This window comes from Mercenaria mercenaria, chromosome 5 (genome assembly GCF_021730395.1).
Source record: "Mercenaria mercenaria strain notata chromosome 5, MADL_Memer_1, whole genome shotgun sequence".
NCBI classification, from domain to species: Eukaryota; Metazoa; Mollusca; class Bivalvia; order Venerida; family Veneridae; genus Mercenaria; species Mercenaria mercenaria.
In genome coordinates this window covers 65753265-65774931 of record NC_069365.1, presented here as the reverse complement: position 1 = coordinate 65774931, position 21667 = coordinate 65753265, and the positions used below count along the sequence as shown (strand labels likewise).

At 37.2% G+C, this 21667-nt stretch overlaps 1 protein-coding gene across 1 annotated transcript in view; it reads left to right on the top strand.

The window, feature by feature from the left end:
- The window catches only part of LOC123557458 (DNA topoisomerase 2-alpha-like), a 60182-nt gene that overhangs the window by 29111 nt on the left and 9404 nt on the right, over positions 1 to 21667 (top strand). The window contains exons 15-21 of the mRNA XM_053544653.1: positions 440 to 642; positions 898 to 1137; positions 3762 to 3910; positions 8795 to 9026; positions 9198 to 9397; positions 14691 to 14826; positions 20976 to 21171. Coding sequence (XP_053400628.1) covers positions 440 to 642; positions 898 to 1137; positions 3762 to 3910; positions 8795 to 9026; positions 9198 to 9397; positions 14691 to 14826; positions 20976 to 21171 — 1356 coding nt within the window. The remainder of the gene's footprint in view (positions 1 to 439; positions 643 to 897; positions 1138 to 3761; positions 3911 to 8794; positions 9027 to 9197; positions 9398 to 14690; positions 14827 to 20975; positions 21172 to 21667) is intronic.

The window sequence follows — 21667 nt, the reverse complement described above, 5'->3', positions numbered from 1 at the left end:
CCTCTTGTTTGGTATTAATTTTACATATATAAGTATCTGGTCATTTTTTCTGACATTTGGCAATCTGGAGAAATTGGATTGTGTAAATTGTAGATATAAAATATCACCACATGATCATAATTTGCAAACCAGTCTACATAATGTGCACAGTGTAAAATGTCATTGGCCAATGTGTACTGTGCAAAAAACGCTGTTAGTGAATGCTGTTTGCACAGTTTATTACAGCAAATCAAAACCAAAGTTGAAGAAATGAAAGCTGTTGTCATTTCCGTATATATATATTTTTTTTCTACTCACAAAATTGCAAGCTTAAGCAAAAGTCACAGGCATTTTTTGAGTATGCAGGCTTTAATTTCAACCCTCCTGACATTTCCTACAATTGCTACATTATTTAAGTATGGCTGTCATTTAAGTTAACTGTCTTTACCTGTACATGCAGGTTTGGGTACTAGCACCTCTAAGGAGGCAAAAGAGTACTTCAGCGACATGAACAGACACAAGATAGAGTTCAGATACACGGGGGCTGATGATGATGCCTCAATTAATCTGGCATTCAACAAAAAGAAGGTGGACGAGAGAAAGGAATGGTTGTCTCATTGGATGGAAGAAAAGAAACGAAGAGCTGAGATGGGCTTACCAGCTGTAAGATACCATCTTACAATTTCTCTTATTACACCCCCAGAAGTATATGGGGCTTTATTTAAGTTGTGTATCCATCTGTCCATCCATGTTGTCTGCTCCATATCTTCTTAAATGATTTTGTCTAGGAAGGTGATGTTATGGGGGTATTATTTTCTGACAGTTTGTAGTTACTTAAGAAACTTGTTTTTATCATGGAAATAAGTTTTCTTCCATTTTATTTCCATATTAACTATTTATTACCTCCATAATTTTCAGCTTTATCTTTATGGAAAAAACACCAGGAGTGTCACATTCAACGATTTCATCAACAGAGAACTCATTCTATTCTCCAACATGGATTTAGAGCGGTCTATTCCCTCTGCGGTGGATGGTTTGAAGCCAGGTCAAAGAAAGGTGTTGTTTACCTGTCTGAAGAGAAATCTTGTCAGCCGTGAGATCAAGGTTGCCCAGCTGGCTGGGTCAGTAGCTGAGTTATCAGCGTACCATCATGGTGAGGTGAGGTATACTTTGCACCTATTATTATACCTATGGGTATTACAGGGACACAACTTACAAAAACAAAAACAACAAAAACGCGGTACCGATACCAAATGTTAGTGCAAGCTAAAAATTAGACAGGGTATGAAACAGACTAAACATAGATAAAAACATTGAAAATAAATAAAATAATTAATTTATTAAATAAACAGATACCTGTGGAAGAGAAATGCAGAATTTTAGCTGTTTGAAACCCTACTCCAGTGCCTGGTATTATAGTTCACTAGGTTGTAAAGTAGGATAAATGCAAAAGAGGAGTGAAGGCACAATGAAGATCTATAAAATATTTCATTAATTTTCATTTATTTTATTTATTTCATAGATACAAATACAACACAATCAAACAGTAATATAAAAAGTAGGCAATAAAACTAAACATAACATTAACATGCCCATGAACAAATAGGTTGTTAATCGATTTAATAATTGATATATCGTCGATATGCCAATCAAGACCCAGTCAATGACAGCCCTAATTTTTTCGATCTCTGGTGTAACATGTAAATGTTTTGGACCCCCCCCCCCCCCCCCATTATTGAGGTTTACATGCAATATAAGGGAAAACAATAAGCATTCAGGTCAATTAATAGGCAATATTTTGGGGAATATACTCTGTTATTATTTCTGCATTAACAGTTTTTGAGTTCTCTCCCTTTCATCTTTGGTTATTTTAGTGTGGTCGGTCCAATTCATTGTTTTCTTAGTCAATTGTACCGCATTTTGTACAACATTTTGCACAATATTTTGTACAATATTGATTTGTGAATGTTTAACTATTTCACTTTGTTATATCCACATGCATATTATATGCCATGGATTTAAATAAATCTGAAATCTGAAAACTATGTTCCACATAGTTATTTGAAACTTCAGCACTGGGACATTATTGCAAATGCATTAAAACGAAGATATATAACAGTTCTTTTAAAATGGTGAGTTTTTAATGGCATTGAACTGTCGAAAAGTGTGGCCCCATTATGCGGTACTTTTCCAGAATTCAGTGTATATATTACTTTACTGCCAGTTGTTTTGTAGAGTTATATACATGTTTTATATGCTGTTCAATTTCCATGTGAAACGACTTTCTTTCTATGATTTGGTGTTGTTTGAATTTTTTTCCCTCAAATTGTTACGGTAAGCGTTGTGTAGTAGACTGTGATTCTGTTTGGACCAATTGATTTTTTAAAATTTCTAAAGCCCATATTATATTGTTACAAAACTTTCAGTTAGTGATAGTCTTAGACACTAAAGACGTACTTATTGCCGTAATTATGTCTCCCCAAGGAGACATATTGTTTTTGCCCTGTCCGTCCGTCTGTATGTCACTTCATTTCCGAGCAATAACTGGAGAACCATTTGACCTAGAACCTTCAAACTTCATAGGGTTGTAGGGCTGCTAGAGTAGACGACCCCTAATGTTTTTGGGGTCACTCCATCAAAGGTCAAGGTCACAGGGGCCTGAACATTGAAAACCATTTCCGATCAATAACTTGAGAACCACTTGACCCAGAATGTTGAAACTTCATAGGATGATTGGTCATGAAGAGTAGATGACCCCTATTGATTTTGGGGCCACTCCGTCAAAGGTCAAGGTCACAGGGGCCTGAACATTGAAAACCATTTCCGATCAATAACTAGCGAACCACTTGACCCAGAATGTTGAAACTTCATAGGATGATTGGTCATAAAGAGTAGATGACCCCTAATGATTTTGGGGTCACTCTGTGAAAGGTCACGGTCACAGGCGCCCGAACATTGAAAACCATTTCCGGTCAGTAACTTGAGAACCACTTGACCCAGAATGATGAAACTTCGTAGGATGATTGGTCATGCAGATTAGATGAACCCTAACGATTTTAGGGTCACTCTGTTAAAGGTCAAGGCCACAGGGGCCTGAACATGGAAAACCACAGGGGCCTGAACATGGAAAACCATTTCCAATCAATAACTTGAGAACCTCTCGACCAAGAATGTTGAAACTTCATAGGATGATTGTTCATGCAGAGTAAATGACCCTTATTGTTTTTGGGGTCACTCCATTAAAGGTCAAGGCTACAGGGGCCTGAACATTGATAACCAGTTCCGATCAATAACTTGAGAACCACTTGACCCAGAATGTTGAAACTTAATAGGAACATTGAACATGCACAGTAGATGACCCCTATTGATTTTGGGGTCAGTCTATTAAAGGTCAAGGTCACAGTGGCCTGTTCATGTAAAATCATTTTTTGGAAATAACTTGAGAACCACTTGACCTACAATGTTGAAACTTAATAGGATGATTGGACATGCAGAGTAGATGACCCCTATTTATTTTGAGGTCACTTGATCAAAGGTCAAGGTCACAGGAGCCTGAACAGTGACTTGAGAACCACTAGGCCATGAGTGTTGAAATTTAGGGGAATGACTGGACATGCCAAGTAGATGATCCCTATTGCAGCCAACCATCAGTGTCTCTTTGACTTTCGCTCCTGACCCCTATTGACTTCTTGCCTATAGGACTTTGCATTGGGGGAGACATGCGCTTTTTTACAAAAGCATTTTCTAGTTACATTATATTGTTGAATGTTTTCTATTGACAGGTATCATTAATGGGTACGATTATTGGCTTGGCACAGAACTTCGTCGGAAGCAATAATTTGAACCTGCTGCAACCTTTAGGTCAGTTTGGTACAAGATTACATGGTGGCAAGGATGCTTCCAGCCCCCGTTACATCTTCACAATGCTCAGGTACATTGAATTCACATTACTGTTTATTTAAGATAAAATGTTATGTAAAGAGAGCAAGAGTATAGAACTGTCAAGCGTTACATTTGCAGAAGAAATATGAGAGCCTCAAACTTGGGAAGTGAAAAAGTAAATGCAACTTAGCAAACCTTAGTGGTTATTATTTCAATAAGATGAGCTTAGGAAATGGTTCTTGCCCCAAAGACAAAATCAGGAGATATCTCAAAGACGAAAAGTGGAAAGAGCAATTACAAATGTTTCTGCGCAAGATGTCTGTTGAGCTTGAAATCCTGCAAGTTTATTGATATGTTATTGAGTTTTAGATCTATGGAAGAGATGGTAAAATAAGTAATGAAATAAAGAAGATTGACAATGATATACTATAAGTGTTTAGCAGAAAAACTGAATAAAAGTAATAGCAAAAAAAAGAAGTAATGAAATGGTTAAGTGTGAAATAACTGTAAAAATGAAGCCTATAAAATCTCATTAAATTTGAAAAAAAAATCCATTGATTTTTAGCTCACCTGTCACAAAGTGACAAGGTGGGCTTTTGTGATCGTGCAGCGCCCGTCGTCCGTGCGTGCGTAAACTTTTGCTTGTGACCACTCTAGAGGTCACATTTTTCATGGGATCTTTATGAAAATTGGTCAGAATGTTCCCCTTGATGATATCTAGGTCAAGTTCGAAACTGGGTCATGTGCGGTCAAAAACTAGGTCAGTAGGTCTAAAAATAGAAAAACCTTGTAACCTCTCTAGAGGCCATATATTTCAAAAGATCTTCATGAAAATTGGTCAGAATGTTCACCATGATATCTAGGTCAAGTTCGAAAGTGGGTCTTGTGGCATCAAAAACTAGGTCAGTAGGTCAAATAATTGAAAAACCTTGTGACCTCTTTAAAGGCCATATTTTTCATGGGATCTGTATGAAAGTTGGTCTGAATGTTCATCTTGATGATATCTAGGTCAAGGTCGAAACTGCGTCAACTGCGGTCAAAAACTAGGTCAGTAGGTCTAAAAATAGAAAAACCTTGTGACCTCTCTAGAGGCCATATTTGTGAATGGATCTTCATAAAAATTGGTCAGAATGTTCACCCTGATGAAATCTAGGTCAGGCTCGAAACCGGGTCATGTGCGGTCAAAAACTAGGTCAGTAGGTCTAAAAATAGAAAAACCTTATGACCTCTCTAGAGGCCATATATTTCATGAGATCTTCATGAAAATTGGTGAGAATGTTCATCTTGATTATACCTAAGTCAAGTTCGAAAGTGGGTTACGTGCCGTCAAAAACTAGGTCAATAGGTCAAATAATAGAAAAACCTTGTGATCTCACTAGAGGCCATATTTTTCATGGGATCTGTATGAAAGTTGGTCTGAATGTTCATCTTCATGATATCTAGGTCAAGTTCGAAAGTGGGTCACGTGCCTTCAAAAACTAGGTCAGTAGGTCAAATAATAGAAAAACCTTGTGACCTCTCTAGAGGCCATATTTTTCATGGGATCTGTATGAAAGTTGGTCTGAATGTTTATCTTGATCATATCTAGGTCAAGGTCGAAACAGGGTCATGTGCGGTCAAAAACTAGGTCAGTAGGTCTAAAAATAGAAAAACCTTGTGACCTCTCTAGAGGCCATACTTGTGAATGGATCTGTATAAAAATTGGTCAGAATGTTCATCTTGATGATATCTAGGTCAAGTTCGAAACTGCCATCACGTGCCATCAAAAAGTAGGTCAGTAGGTCAACTAATGAAAAAACATGATCTCTCTAGAGGCCAAATTTTTCATGGGATCTGTATGAAAGTTGGTCTGAATGTTTATCTTGATGATATATAGATCAAGTTTGAAACTGGGTCAACTGCGATCAAAAACTAGGTCAGTAGGTCTTAAAATAGAAAAACCTTGTGACCTCTCTAGAGGCCATACCTTTGAATGGATCTTCATGAAAATTGGTCAGAATGTTAACCTTGATGATATCTAGGTCAAGTTTGAAACTGGGTCACGTGCCATAAAAAACTAGGTTCGTAGGTCAAATAATAAAAAAACCTTGTGACCTCTCTAGAGGCCATACTTTTCATGGGATCTGTATGAAAGTTGGTCTGAATGTTCATCTTGATGATATCTAGGTCAAGTTTGAAACTGGGTCAACTGCGGTTAAAAACTAGGTCAGTAGTTCTAAAATTAGAAAAATCTTTGACCTGTCTAGAGGCCATATTTTTCAATGGATCTTCATGAAAATTGATCTGAATGTTCACCTTGATGATATCTTGGTCAGTTTCGAAACTGGGTCATGTGCGGTCAAAAACTAGGCCAGTAGGTATAAAAATAGAAAAACCTTGTGACCTCGCTAGAGGCCATATTTTTCATGAGATCTTCATGAGAGTTAGTGAGAATGTTCACCTTGATGATATCTAGGTAAAGTTCAAAACAGGGTCACGTACCTTCGAAAACTAGGTCAATAGGTCAAATAATAGAAAAACCTGGTGACCTCTCTATAGACCATATTTTTCAATAGATCTTCATGAAAATTGGTCAGAATTTTTATCTTGATAATATCTAGATCAAGTTCAAAACTGGGTCACATGAGCTCAAAAACTAGGTCACTGTGTCAAATAATAGAAAAAACGACGTCATACTCAAAATTGGGTCATGTGGGAACAGGTGAGCGATTCAGGACCATCATGGTCCTCTTGTTTTAAGAGACGAAGGGGTTTTCTTGCACATAGGCAAACTGACAGGACTGTCATTTCATTTGAATGATTTTATCTGTTTATAGTTCACTGAGTTTGTAGTCCACTGACAATTTTGTTTTTCCATGTAAATGCTATTATTTTTTCTTCAGTTCACTGACCTGATAGTTGTTCCATGTAAATGAATTTCTCTTCTGTATTTCTCCGCTAACAAAAATCTTTTTCCATGTGAATAATTTTATCTCTCTGCAGTCAACTGGGAAGACTTTTTATGCCCCTGAAGGGAGGCATATAGTTTTTGAACCGTCTGTCGGTCTGTCAGTCCGTCCGCAATTTTCGTGTCCGGTCCATATCTTTGTTATCGATGGATGGATTTTCAAATAACTTGGCATGAATGTGTACCACAGTAAGACGACGTGCAGTGCGCAAGACCCAGGTCCGTAGCTCAAAGGTCAAGGTCACACTTAGACGTTAAAGGATAGTGCATTGATGGGCGTGTTCGATCCATATCTTTGTCATCGATGGATGGATTTTCAAATAACTTGGCATGAATGTGTACCACAGTAAGACGACGTGCAGTGCGCAAGACCCAGGTCAGTAGCTCAAAGGTCAAGGTCACACTTAGACGTTAAAGGATAGTGCATTGATGGGCGTGTCCGGTCCATATCTTTGTCATCGATGGATGGATTTTCAAATAACTTGGCATGAATGTGTACCACAGTAAGACGACATGCAGTGCGCAAGACCCAGTTCCGTAGCTCAAAGGTCAAGGTCACACTTAGACGTTAAAGGATAGTGCATTGATGGGCGTATCCGGTCCATATTTTTGTCATCGATGGATGGATTTTCAAATAACTTGGCATAAATGTGTACCACAGTAAGACGACGTGTCACACGCAAGACCCAGGTCCGTAGCTCAAAGGTCAAGGTCACACTTAGACGTTAAAGATCATTTTTCATGATAGTGCATTGATGGGCATGTCTGGTCTATATCTTTGTCATTCATGCATGGATTTTAAAATAACTATGCATGAATGTGTGACACAGTAAGACGATGTGTCGCGCGCAAGACCCAGCTCTGTAGGTCAAAGGTCCTAAACTCTTAACATCGGCCATAACTATTCATTCAAAGTGCCATCGGGGGCATGTGTCATCCTACGGAGACAGCTCTTGTTTTTCCATGTAAATGATTTTTAGCTCGACTATTCGAAGAATAGTGGAGCTATCCTACTCACCCCGACGTGAGCGTGAGCGTCACACAAATGTTAAAGTTTGCGTACCACCCCAAATATTTTCGAAGTCCATTGAGCTATTGCTTTCATATTTTGCATACTTGTTTAGGCCTAAAAAAAAAAATCCTTTGTTTCCGGTAACATGCTCAAAAAAATTAGGGTAGGTAGGTCTGAAATTTTTTTTTTGGAATTTTTTTTCATTAAGGGAGACTTTTCGGAAGTTATTTTTGTGTCAAAAAATGAATACAAGTAAGGGGGTTATGCCTTTAGAGCATCAGGAAGTTGATTTCTAACATCACTGACCGTGTTTAAAGCATAAAAAGTGCAGTTTGGCAACATTTTGTCAAAAAGTTGAAAAAATTATTCTCCAAGGCCATAAAAACATTTAGGGTCGGGCCAAAAATTTAGGGTAGGTCGGGATACCCGAAACAAACAATTTTTTTTTTCGCCTTACCATCATGACCCCAGTCTGTAAAAAGGAGGAGGCAACTCTTATCAAGCATTTTGACTGAATTATGGCCCCTTTTCGACTTAGAATAAATGTTAAAGTTTGCGTACCACTCCAAATATTTTCAAAGTCCATTGAGATGTTGCTTTCATATTTTGCATACTTGTTCATAATCATGACCCCAGTCTGTGAAAAGGAGGAGGCAACTGTATCAAGCATTTTGACTGAATTATGGCCCCTTTTTGACAGAATAAATTTTTAAAGTTTGCGTTCCACCCCAAATATTTTCAAAGTCCATTGAGATATTGTTTTCATATTTTGCATACTTGTTTATAATCATGACCCCAGTCTGTAGAAAGGAGGAGGCAACTCTATCAAGCATTTTGACTGAACTATGGCCCCTTTTTGACTTAGAATATGCTTATTGTAATGTTAAAGTTTTACTCATTGCTTATATTATACTATCAAGCACTGAGAATAGTCGAGCGTGCTGTCCACTGACAGCTCTTGTATATGTTTGTAGTTCACTGACAAGGATGCTGTTCCATGTGAATGATGAGCCTTTGCTGAATTTCCTCTATGATGACAATCTGAGGATAGAACCGGAGTGGTATTGTCCAATTATTCCTATGGTTCTGGTGAATGGTGCTGATGGTATTGGTACTGGATGGAGCACAAAGATCCCCAACTTCGACATTCGAGAAATTGTTGCCAACTTGAAACGCATGCTTGATGGTGATGAGCCCTTGCCTATGGTAAGTCATAATTAGAAACTTCATTTCTACTTGTAATCTTGATTTCTTTGACATGTTCTGCATTTTATCGACTATCCATTTTGCTTATTAAAGTTAACATGGAAGGCATATGATTGTTTTAATAAAGTCGAAATTTATGTTAAGATGGATGACTCCCTGATTGTTTTCCAGTTTCCATCGTACAAGAATTTCAAGGGGACCATTAATCAATTGGTAGACAATAGATATGTTGTGAATGGTGAGATCTCGATTATTGATGATCAAACAGTGGAGATTACTGAGTTACCAGTGAGGAAGTGGACCCAGGATTATAAAGAGGATGTTATAGAAGCTATGCTGAACACCTCAGAAAAGTCGCCACAGCTTATCACGTAAACATTTTGTATATTTAAAGACATTAGTACACATGTCAGTGGAAACCCTATTGCAGTAAAAAATTTGTTTTAGTTAGATGTATTATAAATGAATTATGTTCGATCTAAAATCGCATTCATCCTAAAGGTTGAGTTATATTAAATAAGTAGAGAACGTACCATAGCTCTTGGCATACTTTGATTTTTCAGAATAAAGTGGTTTTTACAAATGCACAGGTTACGATTAAAAAATGTAAACAACAGACTGTGTCTATGAATCTTCCGAATGAATGAATTGCAGTCGATCTCGGTCATAATACTGATTGACATAGAATGCTAATGACTCCATGTTTTGCAGAAAGGTATTTAGTTTGTAACTGTAATTTCCAATCAGTTGAAATCCACTCAAAACTGGTAAAATAATTGCTTATATTTGGACAAAGCTCACCGTCTTTGCTGTTCGCCAGCTGCTAAAAGGGTAAATATAAAAGATTCAGTGTAAGTTATATTTCACTGGTACTACCAGCAGTTAGTAAGTTATTACTCTGAACAACACGTCAGAGAAATTTGGGCAGTTTTGACCGATTTAAACGTTGGCAGCATTAGATTATATTTTTAGGGAGGCATATTAGATTTCAACTGTCCGTCCTTTCGTTTGTTCGTTTGTCACAACATTAACTTGAAGGCACTTTACTCGCGAACCACTGCACCCATGACCTTCAGACTTCACATGCTGATAGTACTTCTTGAGTACATGATCCCTACTGACTTTGGGGTCAAAGGTCAAGGTCACCAGGTCAAAGGTGAAGGCGCTGCGGGGGCATTTGTCACCATTAGTGGCAGTTCTTGTTTCTTTACACGAAAATTGCTTAGGTAACAAAGCGAATACGCTGATAATCCAGAGGTCACCGATTATAATGTTACTGTCACAAAATTGCTCCAGTTCACGTAATGTAATAGGTGCACTTAAACTGCATAGCCATTAGCTACTGCTGTTATAGGGAAGTGGAAGAATGTCTGTCTTAGGTGTGAAACGTCCTGGGTTCGAGTCCTGGTTAGAGCTTAAATAATTGCATTCTGCTACAGCATATTTTTTCTGTTTACAGACTGTTCCAGATTTTCCTAATATTTAGCACACAGTATTATGGATCATTATTTAGAAATCCAGATCACAATTGAATGTTAAATCAAATGCACCCAGTTAGAAAATATTCACTATATTATGTCCTTTTGAAGTTCCTGCATTCCATGTTCAAGAAGAGTTACATTTTCTTGATCACAAAATTTTCTTTTACATGAAAATATTAAATGCTCATAACTCTACGCTTCTGGTTAAAATATTGTCTACATATCTATTTTTGAGAAATATATGGACACTTGCCTTTATTTCAAAGCTTTTTAACTTCAAACCTATGATTTGAAAAGCTTAGGTACTATCTCTAAAATAAGGCACTTTCAATCGGGAATGTGTACAGTCCATAAGCTTGCCAAGAAATGTGAGTTTGTATCAGTTTAAAGGTAAGGTGAGTTTGGAATAAAAAACAATACTGCCAATATTTGTACTGATGTGCAAGATGTTGCCATACGGACAAGTTATGTTGACACTTAATACGCACAAGGAAAAAGCGTATTATACCAAAAAGAACAAAGTCAGAAGCTCAGTGCACTTGGCGGAAGGTCACATATTTTGATTTGATAGTATATCGCATTCGGTATTTATCACATGGTACTGTAGCGGGATTGATCCCTATTTTTGTCAGATCGATAGGATGGATTCCCTATTACTGCATCATATTTATGTTTTTGTGCCCCCCCCCCCATGAGTGGTGGGGGCATATAGATTTGCTCTTCTCTGTGCGTCTGTCTGAAGTTCGTGATGCACCTAGCTCAAAAAGTATTTCATATAAATTGATGAAACCTTGGGTGAGTCTTTATCATGATATGAACTTGCGCATCTTCTATTTTTCGTCTGGCTCCGCCCCCTAATTTTAGAGTTATGGCCCCTGAAATAGTCAAAAATGCACATTCTCACCTTGTGACACGCCTAGCTCACAAAGTATTTGATATAAATTGATGAAACCGTGCTTGAGTCTTTATCATGATATGAACATGCGCACCTTCTATTTTTCGTCTGGCTCCGCCCCCGATATTTAGAGTTATGGCCCCTGAAGTAGACAAAAATGCACATTTTCACCTTGTGACACGCCTAGCTCAAAAAGTATTTGATATAAATGGATGAAACCTTGCATGAGTCTTTATCATGATATGAACTTGCGCACCTCCTGTTTTTCATCTGGCTCCGCCCCTTATTATGTCTCCCCCAGGAGACATATTGTTTTTGCCCTGTCCGTCCGTCTGTCTGTCCGTCCGTCCGTACGTCACACTTCATTTCCTAGCAATAACTGGAGAACCATTTGACCTAGAACCTTCAAACTTCATAGGGTTGTAGGGCTGCTGGAGTAAACGACCCCTATTGATTTTGGGGTCACTCCGTCAAAGGTCAAGGTCACAGGGGCCTGAACATTGAAAACCATTTCCGATCAATAACTAGAGAACCTCTTGACCCAGAATGTTGAAACTTCATAGGATGATTGGTCATGAAGAGTAGATGACCCCTTTTGATTTTGGGGTCACTCTGTCAAAGGTCAAGGACACAGGGGCCTAAACATTGAAAACCATTTCCGATCAATAACTAGAGAACCACTTGACCCAGAATGTTGAAACTTCATAGGATGATTGGTCATGAAGAGTAGATGACCCCTATTGATTTTGGGGTCACTCCGTCAAAGGTCAAGGTCACAGGGGCCTGAACATTGAAAACCATTTCCGATCAATAACTTGAGAACCACTTGACCCAGAATGTTGAAACTTCATAGGATGATTGTACATGCAAAGTAGATGACCCCTAGCGATTTTGGGGTCACTCCATTAAAGGTCAAGGTCACAGGGGCCTGAACATTGAAAACCATTTCCGGTCAGTAACTTGAGAACCACTTGACCCAGAATGTTGAAACTTAATAGGATGATTGGTCATGAAGAGTAGATGACCCCTAACGATTTTGGGGTCACTCTGTGAAAGGTCAAGGTCACAGGGGCCCGCACATGGAAAACCATTTCCAATCAATAACTTGAGAACCTCTCGACCCAGAATGTTGAAACTTCATAGGATGATTGTTCATGCAGAGTAAATGACCCTTGTTGTTTTTGGGGTCACTCCGTTAAAGGTCAAGGTCACAGGGGCCTGAACATTGATAACCAGTTCCGATCAATAACTTGAGAACCACTTGACCCAGAATGTTGAAACTTCATAGGATGATTGAACATGCAGAGTAGATGACCCCTATTGATTTTGGGGTCAGTCTATTAAAGGTCAAGGTCACAGTGGCCTGTTCATGTAAAATCATTTTTTGGAAATAACTTGAGAACCACTTGACCTACAATGTTGAAACTTAATAGGATGATTGGACATGCAGAGTACATGACCCCTATTTATTTTGAGGTCACTTGATCAAAGGTCAGGGTCACAAAAGCCTGAACAGTGACTTGAGAACCACTAGGCCACGAGTGTTGAAATTTAGCGGGATGACTGGACATGCCAAGTAGATGATCCCTATTGCAGCCAACCATCAGTGTCTCTTTGACTTTCGCTCCAGACCCCTATTGACTTCTTGCCTATAGGACTTTGCATTGGGGGAGACATGCGCTTTTTTAAAAAAAGGATTTTCTAGTTTTTAGAGTTATGGCCCCTGAAATAGTCAAAAGTGCACATTTTCACCTTGTGACATGCCCAGCTCAAAAAATATTTGATATAGATTCATGAAACCTTGCATGAGTCTTAATCATGATATGAACTTGCGCATCTTCTATTTTTAATCTGGGTCTGCGCCCTATTTCTAGAGTTATGGCCCCTGAAATAGTCAAAAATGCACATTTTCACCTTGTGACACGCCTAGCTCAAAAAGTAGTTGATATAAATTGATGAAACCTTGCATGAGTCTTTATCATGACATGAACTTGCGCACCTACTATTTTTCATCTGGGTCCGCCCCCTATTTCCAGACTTACGGCCCCTGAAATAGTAAAAAAATGCACATTTTCACCTAATTATGTGCCTCACTCAAAGTATTTAATGTAAATTCATGAAACCTTTCTTGAGTCTTTATCATAGTGTGACCTTGCACACTTGGCATTCTTCTTGAGAATTTTAGCATTTATTACAGAGTTATGGCCCATGAAATAGCCAAAATAGTGGATTTTTGTTTGTGATGCTCATAGCTCAAAAAGTATATGGTATAGAATAATGAATCCTTTTTATAATTTTTTTTGAGGCTATACCCCATTAAGACTGCAAACATTTGAATTATTTCCCCGTAGTTGTGACAAAGGTACCAGTGGGGTTTGGGGGATACACCCTGTGTCCTACAGACACATTCTAGTTTTTCTATTGTTTGAAATTGTATACAATATATTGGTCAAACTATGATTAGGTCTTACCTAATAGCCAGAATAGCAGTTTCACACGATTTCCACATGCAACATGTATACATAGGCACAGCTGGTAAAACTTGTTTTCTTTACATTCATTTGCACATGTAGGAATGCAAATGTCACATTAGATTTCAAAATATTCAAGCAGCAAATATTCCATGACTTTAGGAACATTGGTGTAATTACGCCTTGATGATGCTGAGTAGAGGCGATTCCATCATAGCAGTTTCACGGGCAGTTATTTGCAATAGAAATACTAAAATACTGTTGAGAGATAGATTTGTGCAAAAGGGTTCTGTTGCCAAAGGTCGTCTACCTGGTAGACCACATGCAGTTGGAATGGAACCGTCTTCAAGCAATGGTATTACAGCGTCATGTTAATTCCATGAGATGGTGTGTTATGCAAGTTGTAAGACAGAATAGCTGGCACACACCATATTAAAGCAAAATTTTCATCACATTTTATTGCACTACAGAAAATGAACACAAGAAAACATCTCTTGACTATTTGTTTATATTTGATTTTGACCCCTACTTAATGTAGACGCATCCTACACTTAAACGTATTCAAATACGACAACAAAATCACGTTAGTTGAAAAGATAAATGTTTAGCCTTTTAAAATTATGCCATACATGACTTCATTCCCCCACCGCATTGTGAGAAAATCTGAAAATGTAAAGTGCACAGTTTCTTTTGTGTTTAAGTATAGCAGTCTGATTTCCACCTAAGATAAAAAGCAGAAGTGTAGCAGTATTTTAAAACAAGATACTTGTATAAATTGAATATAAGGCAATGTTAATGCTGGAGGCTTGCTTTGCAGAGATTATAAAGAGTACCACACAGATACGACAGTGAAATTTGTTGTGAAAATGACGCCAGAGAACCTCGCAAAGGCTGAAGAGCAAGGATTGCATAAAGTGTTCAAGTTGCAAAATACTTTAACGACTACTTCCATGGTAAATAATTTGTTTCTGTTCTCTTTCTTAGCTTGACTTTTTGAAGAAAAAGTAGAGCTATTGCACTCACCCCTGCGCTGCGTCGCCGTCGGTTAAACATTTTGATAAAGTCAGATATCTCTGTTAATAGTTATTTAATTTCAAAGTCTACACCAGGACAAGCAATCCTCATAACTCTTGATTTGAATTTTGACAGAGTTACAGCGATCATCCTACAAGGCGATTTGAGCGATATCGTCGCTTTAAAATCTGCCACTTCGCCTAATTATCGCCTCCAGGCGAAATCTGAATCGCCGAGTTTTTCTGAGTGTTGTAATCTGTTTACTTAAAGTTGTAAAACTTGATGGATATTCTAGATTAAATTACTGATAAATCCTTAGTCAACCCCGCCTACTCGCCTGTCAAACTTCAGCCAATCGTATCGTTAATATCCCACAGTGTTAATCAATAATATTGTAAGCCGCCGCCATTTTGAAAATTTTCAATCGGCGTGCAAAAAGCCGATCAACTTAACGAGTGCATGATCTTATGCATCAATTGTACATTATTTACTGATTTTATTAAAACTTACTTCAAAAAATATTTCAAATACGGCCAATTTCTGTAAATGAATTGCCCGGGCGCTGTTGATAAAATAAAATACGATTCCGCGGACATCTCAACTGCCGTACATAATTATTGTAAAAAGATCGCCAGTATCTACAAGTTTGGTATTATTCTGATAAAGATTAAGAAATATATCAATTAAATGTATAAATCTGAACAAGTTGATGCAGGAATCGGGCATTATTAAAGCACGAGAATCGAAACATGAATGAAAATTTTCATGGTGTTTCGATCGTGCACCTGATAAACTTACGAGTTTCGGACGTGTAAATTTCGGATAAAAATTTTAAGGCGACTTTTCCATAGCTAAATTAATACTTTATTTAGAAATTCATGAAAATAATAATGCAATGATCAATTTCCTTAAATAATTACTGTTAATAAGTTATAGCAAGACCCACAGAAAGTGGAAATATATAATTATAGGCAGGAAACTGAATACTATGTCGAATCTTCTCCTTAAATTCCTCGATTTCTCCCTAGATTCTACGGAGGGAGGTCACTTCTCCCTAAAATTTTGACCTAAGATGATCCCTGAGTTATGCCCCTTTTAACTTTGAATTTTTTGATTAATATTTTATAAAGTTTTTACTGGCTATGCTCTAATTCAGAGTCAAGCTCTGAAAAAAGTAGAATATGATGTCTTAAGGACAGCTCTTGTTTCATCTCAAAATTTCACACAAGCTTGTTCAAATAGGCAGATCTGTATAAAGTGTTTGTTTTTCTTGGTCAGTTTAATTTGAATTTAAATGTATAATAAGAACTGAATTTTCATGACTGAATTATATATTTATAGAAGGAGGGGGACTTCTGTGTAATTTCCTGTTTGTGTGCGTTATCTATTGGGGCTGTTATTTAAGGCTTAAGTATGTTTTAGAGAAGGGCAAAATGCGGTCTCTTGACACAAATGGCCTCTTAAAGCAAAATAATTTGTTCTTTAACAACACAAAAAGACAGAAAAAGTAGCCGCTAATGCAATCTTATTAGATTGCACTTATAAATGATGTAATCTTATTTGTGACTTATTCTGGTTAGGTCTCCGGGATATAAATTAACACTCACTCAGTCACCTATGTTGACCATGTATACAGCTGGATGATTCAGCCGGCAAGATACAATATATTAGTATTAATTGTAGTTCTATTATGCCTGAAGTTGGGGACAAAATTGCTGATATTATACTATGCCAAATCAGCACACTAAATACGTGGTTAAAGAACATCTATAATGGCTGCATTTGTGTAAAGATACTGCCATGTATTATTTCTAAAGTTATATACCCTTCTCAAATGCGCTCATTTGATTGGTTGAAAGGGGTGCACACGTTGGTCCGCAAAAAACGATATTGACCTGCAGAAGTGATAATGACTCTTGTGCATTGCCACTTTTTGTGCCTCTCTCCCCCCCTACATGAGTGGTGGGGGCATATAGATATGCTCTTGTCCGTGCATGTGTTCGTGCGTCCGTCCGAAGTTTGTGACACGCCTAGCTCAAAAAGTATTTGATATAAATTAATGAAACCTTGCATGAGTCTTTATCATGATATGAACTTGCGCACCTTCTATTTTTAGCTCGACTATTCGAAGAATAGTCTAGCTATTCTACTCACCCTGGCGTCGGCGTCGGCGTCGGCGTCGGCGTCACACCTTGGTTAAGTTTTTGCATGCAAGTACATACAGCCATCAGTGAAAGGCATATAGCTTTGAAACTTATTTCTTCTTTTTCTAGGTCAATTACCAACCTCTCTGGGTCAAGTCCCATAACTCTGACATGTATTTTGAGCAAATTATGCCCCCTTTTGGACTTAGAAAATTTTGGTTAAAGTTTTACATGCAAGTTACTCCAAAACTAATGCAGATATTGATTTGAAACTTCACATGTGTCTTCGGGGTTATAAAACTAGTTGATAGCAGCAAGTCCCATAACTCTGACTTTCATTTTGGCCAAATTATGCCCCCTTTTGGACTTAGAAAATTCTGGTTAAAGTTTTGCGTGCAAGTACATACAACTATTTCTAAAAGGCATATAGATTTAAAACTTATTTTTTCTTTTTCTAGATCAATTACCAACCTCACTGGGTCAAGTCCCATAACTCTGACATGTTATTTGAGCAAATTATGCCCCCTTTTAGACTTAGAAAATTTTGGTTAAAGTTTTACACGCAAGTTACTATCTCCAAAACTAATGCAGATATTGATTTGAAACTTCACATGTGTCTTCGGGGTTATAAAACTAGTTGATAGCAGCAAGTCCCATAACTCTGACTTTCATTTTGGCCAAATTATGCCCCCTTTTGGACTTAGAAAATTCTGGTTAAAGTTTTGCGTGCAAGTACATACAACTATTTCTAAAAGGCATATAGATTTAAAACTTATTTTTTCTTTTTCTAGATCAATTACCAACCTCACTGGGTCAAGTCCCATAACTCTGACATGTTTTTTGAGCAAATTATCCCCCCTTTTAGACTTAGAAAATTTTGGTTAAAGTTTTACATGCAAGTTATTATCTCCAAAAATAATGCAGATATTGATTTGAAACTTCACATGTGTCTTCGGGGTTATAAAAACTAGTTGATAGGATCAAGTCCATAACTCTGACTTTCATTTTGGCCAAATTATGCCCCCTTTTGGACTTAGAAAATTCTGGTTGAAGTTTTGCGTGCAAGTACATACAGCTATTACTAAAAGGCATATAGATTTGAAACTTATTTTTTCTTTTTCTAGATCAATTACTAACCTCACTGGATCAAGTCCCAAAACTCTGGCATGTATTTTGGGCAAATTATGCCCCCTTTTGGACTTTGAAAATTCTGGTTAAAGTTTTACATGCAAGTTACTATCTCCAAAACTAATGCAGATATTGAATTGAAACTTCTCATGTGCCTTCGGGGTTATAAAACTAGTTGATAGCAGCAAGTCCCATAACTGATATGCATTTTGGTCAAATTATTCCCCCTTTTGAACTTAAAACTCTTTTGATATTTAACTTTTTTGGGTAATATTTTCCTGCTTCTGGGTCAATATTTCGAATAGTCGAGCTTGGCTGTCTTACGGACAGCTCTTGTTTGTCTGGCTCCGCCCCCAAATTTTAGAGCTATGGCCCCTGAAATAGTCAAAAATGCACATTTTCACCTTGTGACATGCCTAGCTCAAAAAGTATTTTATATAGATTCATGAAACCTTGCATGAGTCTTAATCATGATATGAACTTGCGCACCTCCTATTTTTCATCTGGGTCCGTCCCCTATTTCTAAAGTTATGGCCCCTGAAATAGTCAAAAATGCACATTTTCACCTTGTGACACACCTAGCTCAAAAAGTATTTGATATAAATTGATGAAACTTTGCATGAGTCTTTATCATGGTATGAACTTGTGCAACTCCTATTTTTCATCTGGCTCCGCCCCCTATTTTTAGAGTTATGGCCCCTGAAATAGTCAAAAATGCACATTTTCACCTTGTGACACGCCTAGCTCAAAAGATATTTGATATACATTCATGAAACCTTGCATGAGTCTTAATCATGATATGAACTTGCACACCTCCTATTTTTCATCTGGGTCTGCCCCCTATTTTCAGAGTTATGGTCCCTGAAATAGTCAAAAAATGCACATTTTCACTTAATTATGTGCCTCACTCAAAAAATATTTAATGTAAATTCATGAAACCTTGCTTGAGTCTTTATCATAATGTGACCTTGCACACTTGGCATTCTTCTTGAGAATTTTAGCGTTTATTACAGAGCTATGGCCCTTGAAATAGCCAAAATAGTGGATTTTTTGTTTGTGATGCTCATAGCTCAAAAAGTATGTGGTATAGAATAATGAATCCATTTCATAATTATTTTTTTTTTAGGCTATACCCCATTAAGACTGCAAACATTAGAATGATTTCCCCTTATTTGTGACAAATGTACCATTGGGGGGCACACCCTATGTCCTACAGACACATTCTAGTTCTCCTATGTATGAAATATGGGCCAGTCATATGAGTGCATTTGAGAAAGACATACAATATAACAATGATAGACTTATATTTCAGTCAATATGTGTTTTTATGAACCTATAAAAATGATAATATAAATTTTACAGGTCAGTAAAAACACATATTGACCTCACTATAAGTCAATAAGTGTATAATATAGTGATTTTGATGGAATCCAAAGACAGATGGCTGTGATGAATGATAATATCAATGTAGAATCAAAGTTGCAACGTAGGGCTTTCTTCAGAAAAATTATAATTGTCGTTTAGGTGTGACTATTGTAACCAGATTCCTGGTAATGCAGTCTCTGTTGTAGGTTTATGGCAACTATACTGTTAATTAAAGCTAATAATTATGTCCCAGTTACTTTTTTTCCTCGAAAATGTATTTACATTGAGCATAAAGGCAATAATATATTTTTTTTTTATGTTAAAAAGAGGTCATCTAAATGACTTATTTGTAAAATGATTATTGATTACAGTACATTTAGACATCATTCACAATGTAAAATAATTAAATACATTTTCAGTGTACGAAATTCAGATTAGAATCCAATAGCCCGTTCAGGCTACCAGATTAAAAAATTTCCAAGCCCGACACCAATTTCACTAGCCCGAACGTTAACACCTTAAAATACATAATTTTTGCACCATATAACATTTTGTTTTACAGACACCTCTATGCATGTTTGAAGTAATAAAAGACATACAGTACATGTTTGCCATGTTTTTGAAAAATTTTAACTCGAAATACTCCAGTCCAGATCAGCATCGTCAGAGTCCAAAAGCATTGGACATGACACTCCTTGCCAAAACGAAATCTAAACTGCAATGCCCAATTTTTTAGGATCCGCACTCGCCATTTACTGTAACTCGGACTGTTGACAATTTGTAAGATGTAATACCAAGTGCTGAATACACATTTACACACACGCTGATAGCATAATTTAAGCTCCGCCTACTGCAGGTACTTGTGAGATTTTCGCGAGAAGTGTGAAAGCTAATCAAATTATCCGTTACGCTAGAGGTGATTGTATTCAGCCAATTAGCGCTGCGGTTACGTCTTTGACACTGTGTTTGATTGTCAACACGTAAGAGTGCAAAAACCAATAATTCCATAAGCGTTTCTCAGTTTGGAAACTCGTTTAATTAACATGTTTTTTTTAAACAAATGAGGAAAATTCGGTAGCCCAGTCGGGCTTGTACCTGTGGAAAATCGGTAGCCCGAGCTGAAATTTGGTAGCCACGGGCTGTCGGACTACCGTGAATTTCGAACAATGCATTTTAAGTACAGTGCAATGTATTTTGTCTTATTGTTGAGCATCTAAGTTTCAAGCCAGACCCCTTAACTATGAAAGTTGTGAGCTCAGCTATCTGTCGGCTGCTGAGTGTAAATTTATATCCCTGGATCAATTTTTTCCTGTCATATAGTCTGTTAATAGGTTTTTATAAACTTTACTACAATGAAGTTGACTACTTTTCAGAATTTTAAATCTTCAGGGGTGATTTTGGCTTCTTTTATAACTGTTTAGGTAATCAGTTGGAGTTTGTTGATATTACAGGTGTTGTTTGATAGAAATGGGTGTATAAAAAAATACAACTATGTGGAGGAAATTCTACGCGAGTTCTTTGAGCTTCGTCTAGAAATGTATAAAAAGAGAAAGGATTACCTTGAAGGGATGTTGGCAGCAGAGTCTCTCAAGTTTGACAACATTGCTCGATTTATTATGGAGAAAATTGAGGGGACCATTACCATCGGTAAGTAAAAAGATATACAAGCACAGAGATTTTCACTTAAGTTTCAGAATAGTTTAAAGTAGTACCTCAGAGCATGGTTGGTTGTAATATTGGTCAACTCAACGATTTATAACTTTAAATTGGATTCAGTCACAAGAGAAAAACTGAAGAACTAAATGTAGGATAGTTCAGTGAAAAATATTTACATCAAATTAAAAAATGAAAATGGAAGATAATGTCAAAACTTCTGACTTGCCATTCTCCCCCTAGAAGAAAAGAGGAAATTCTGTTTTGATCATGTCAGTCAGTATGGTGGTCAGTTTGTCCATAGTCTAGACCATTTTGTTTCCAATCGGTGACTTTAAAATTTCTAAAAAATGATTGCCTGTGGTCTGTGGATGACCTCTATTGTTGGAGGTCAAGATCTTCCTCAAATGTTAAAGATCGAGTAGACAGTTTAAAGAGCCAGTTACAGTTATTATTATTGTATAGACTTCATGTGTATTCAAATTCTAAT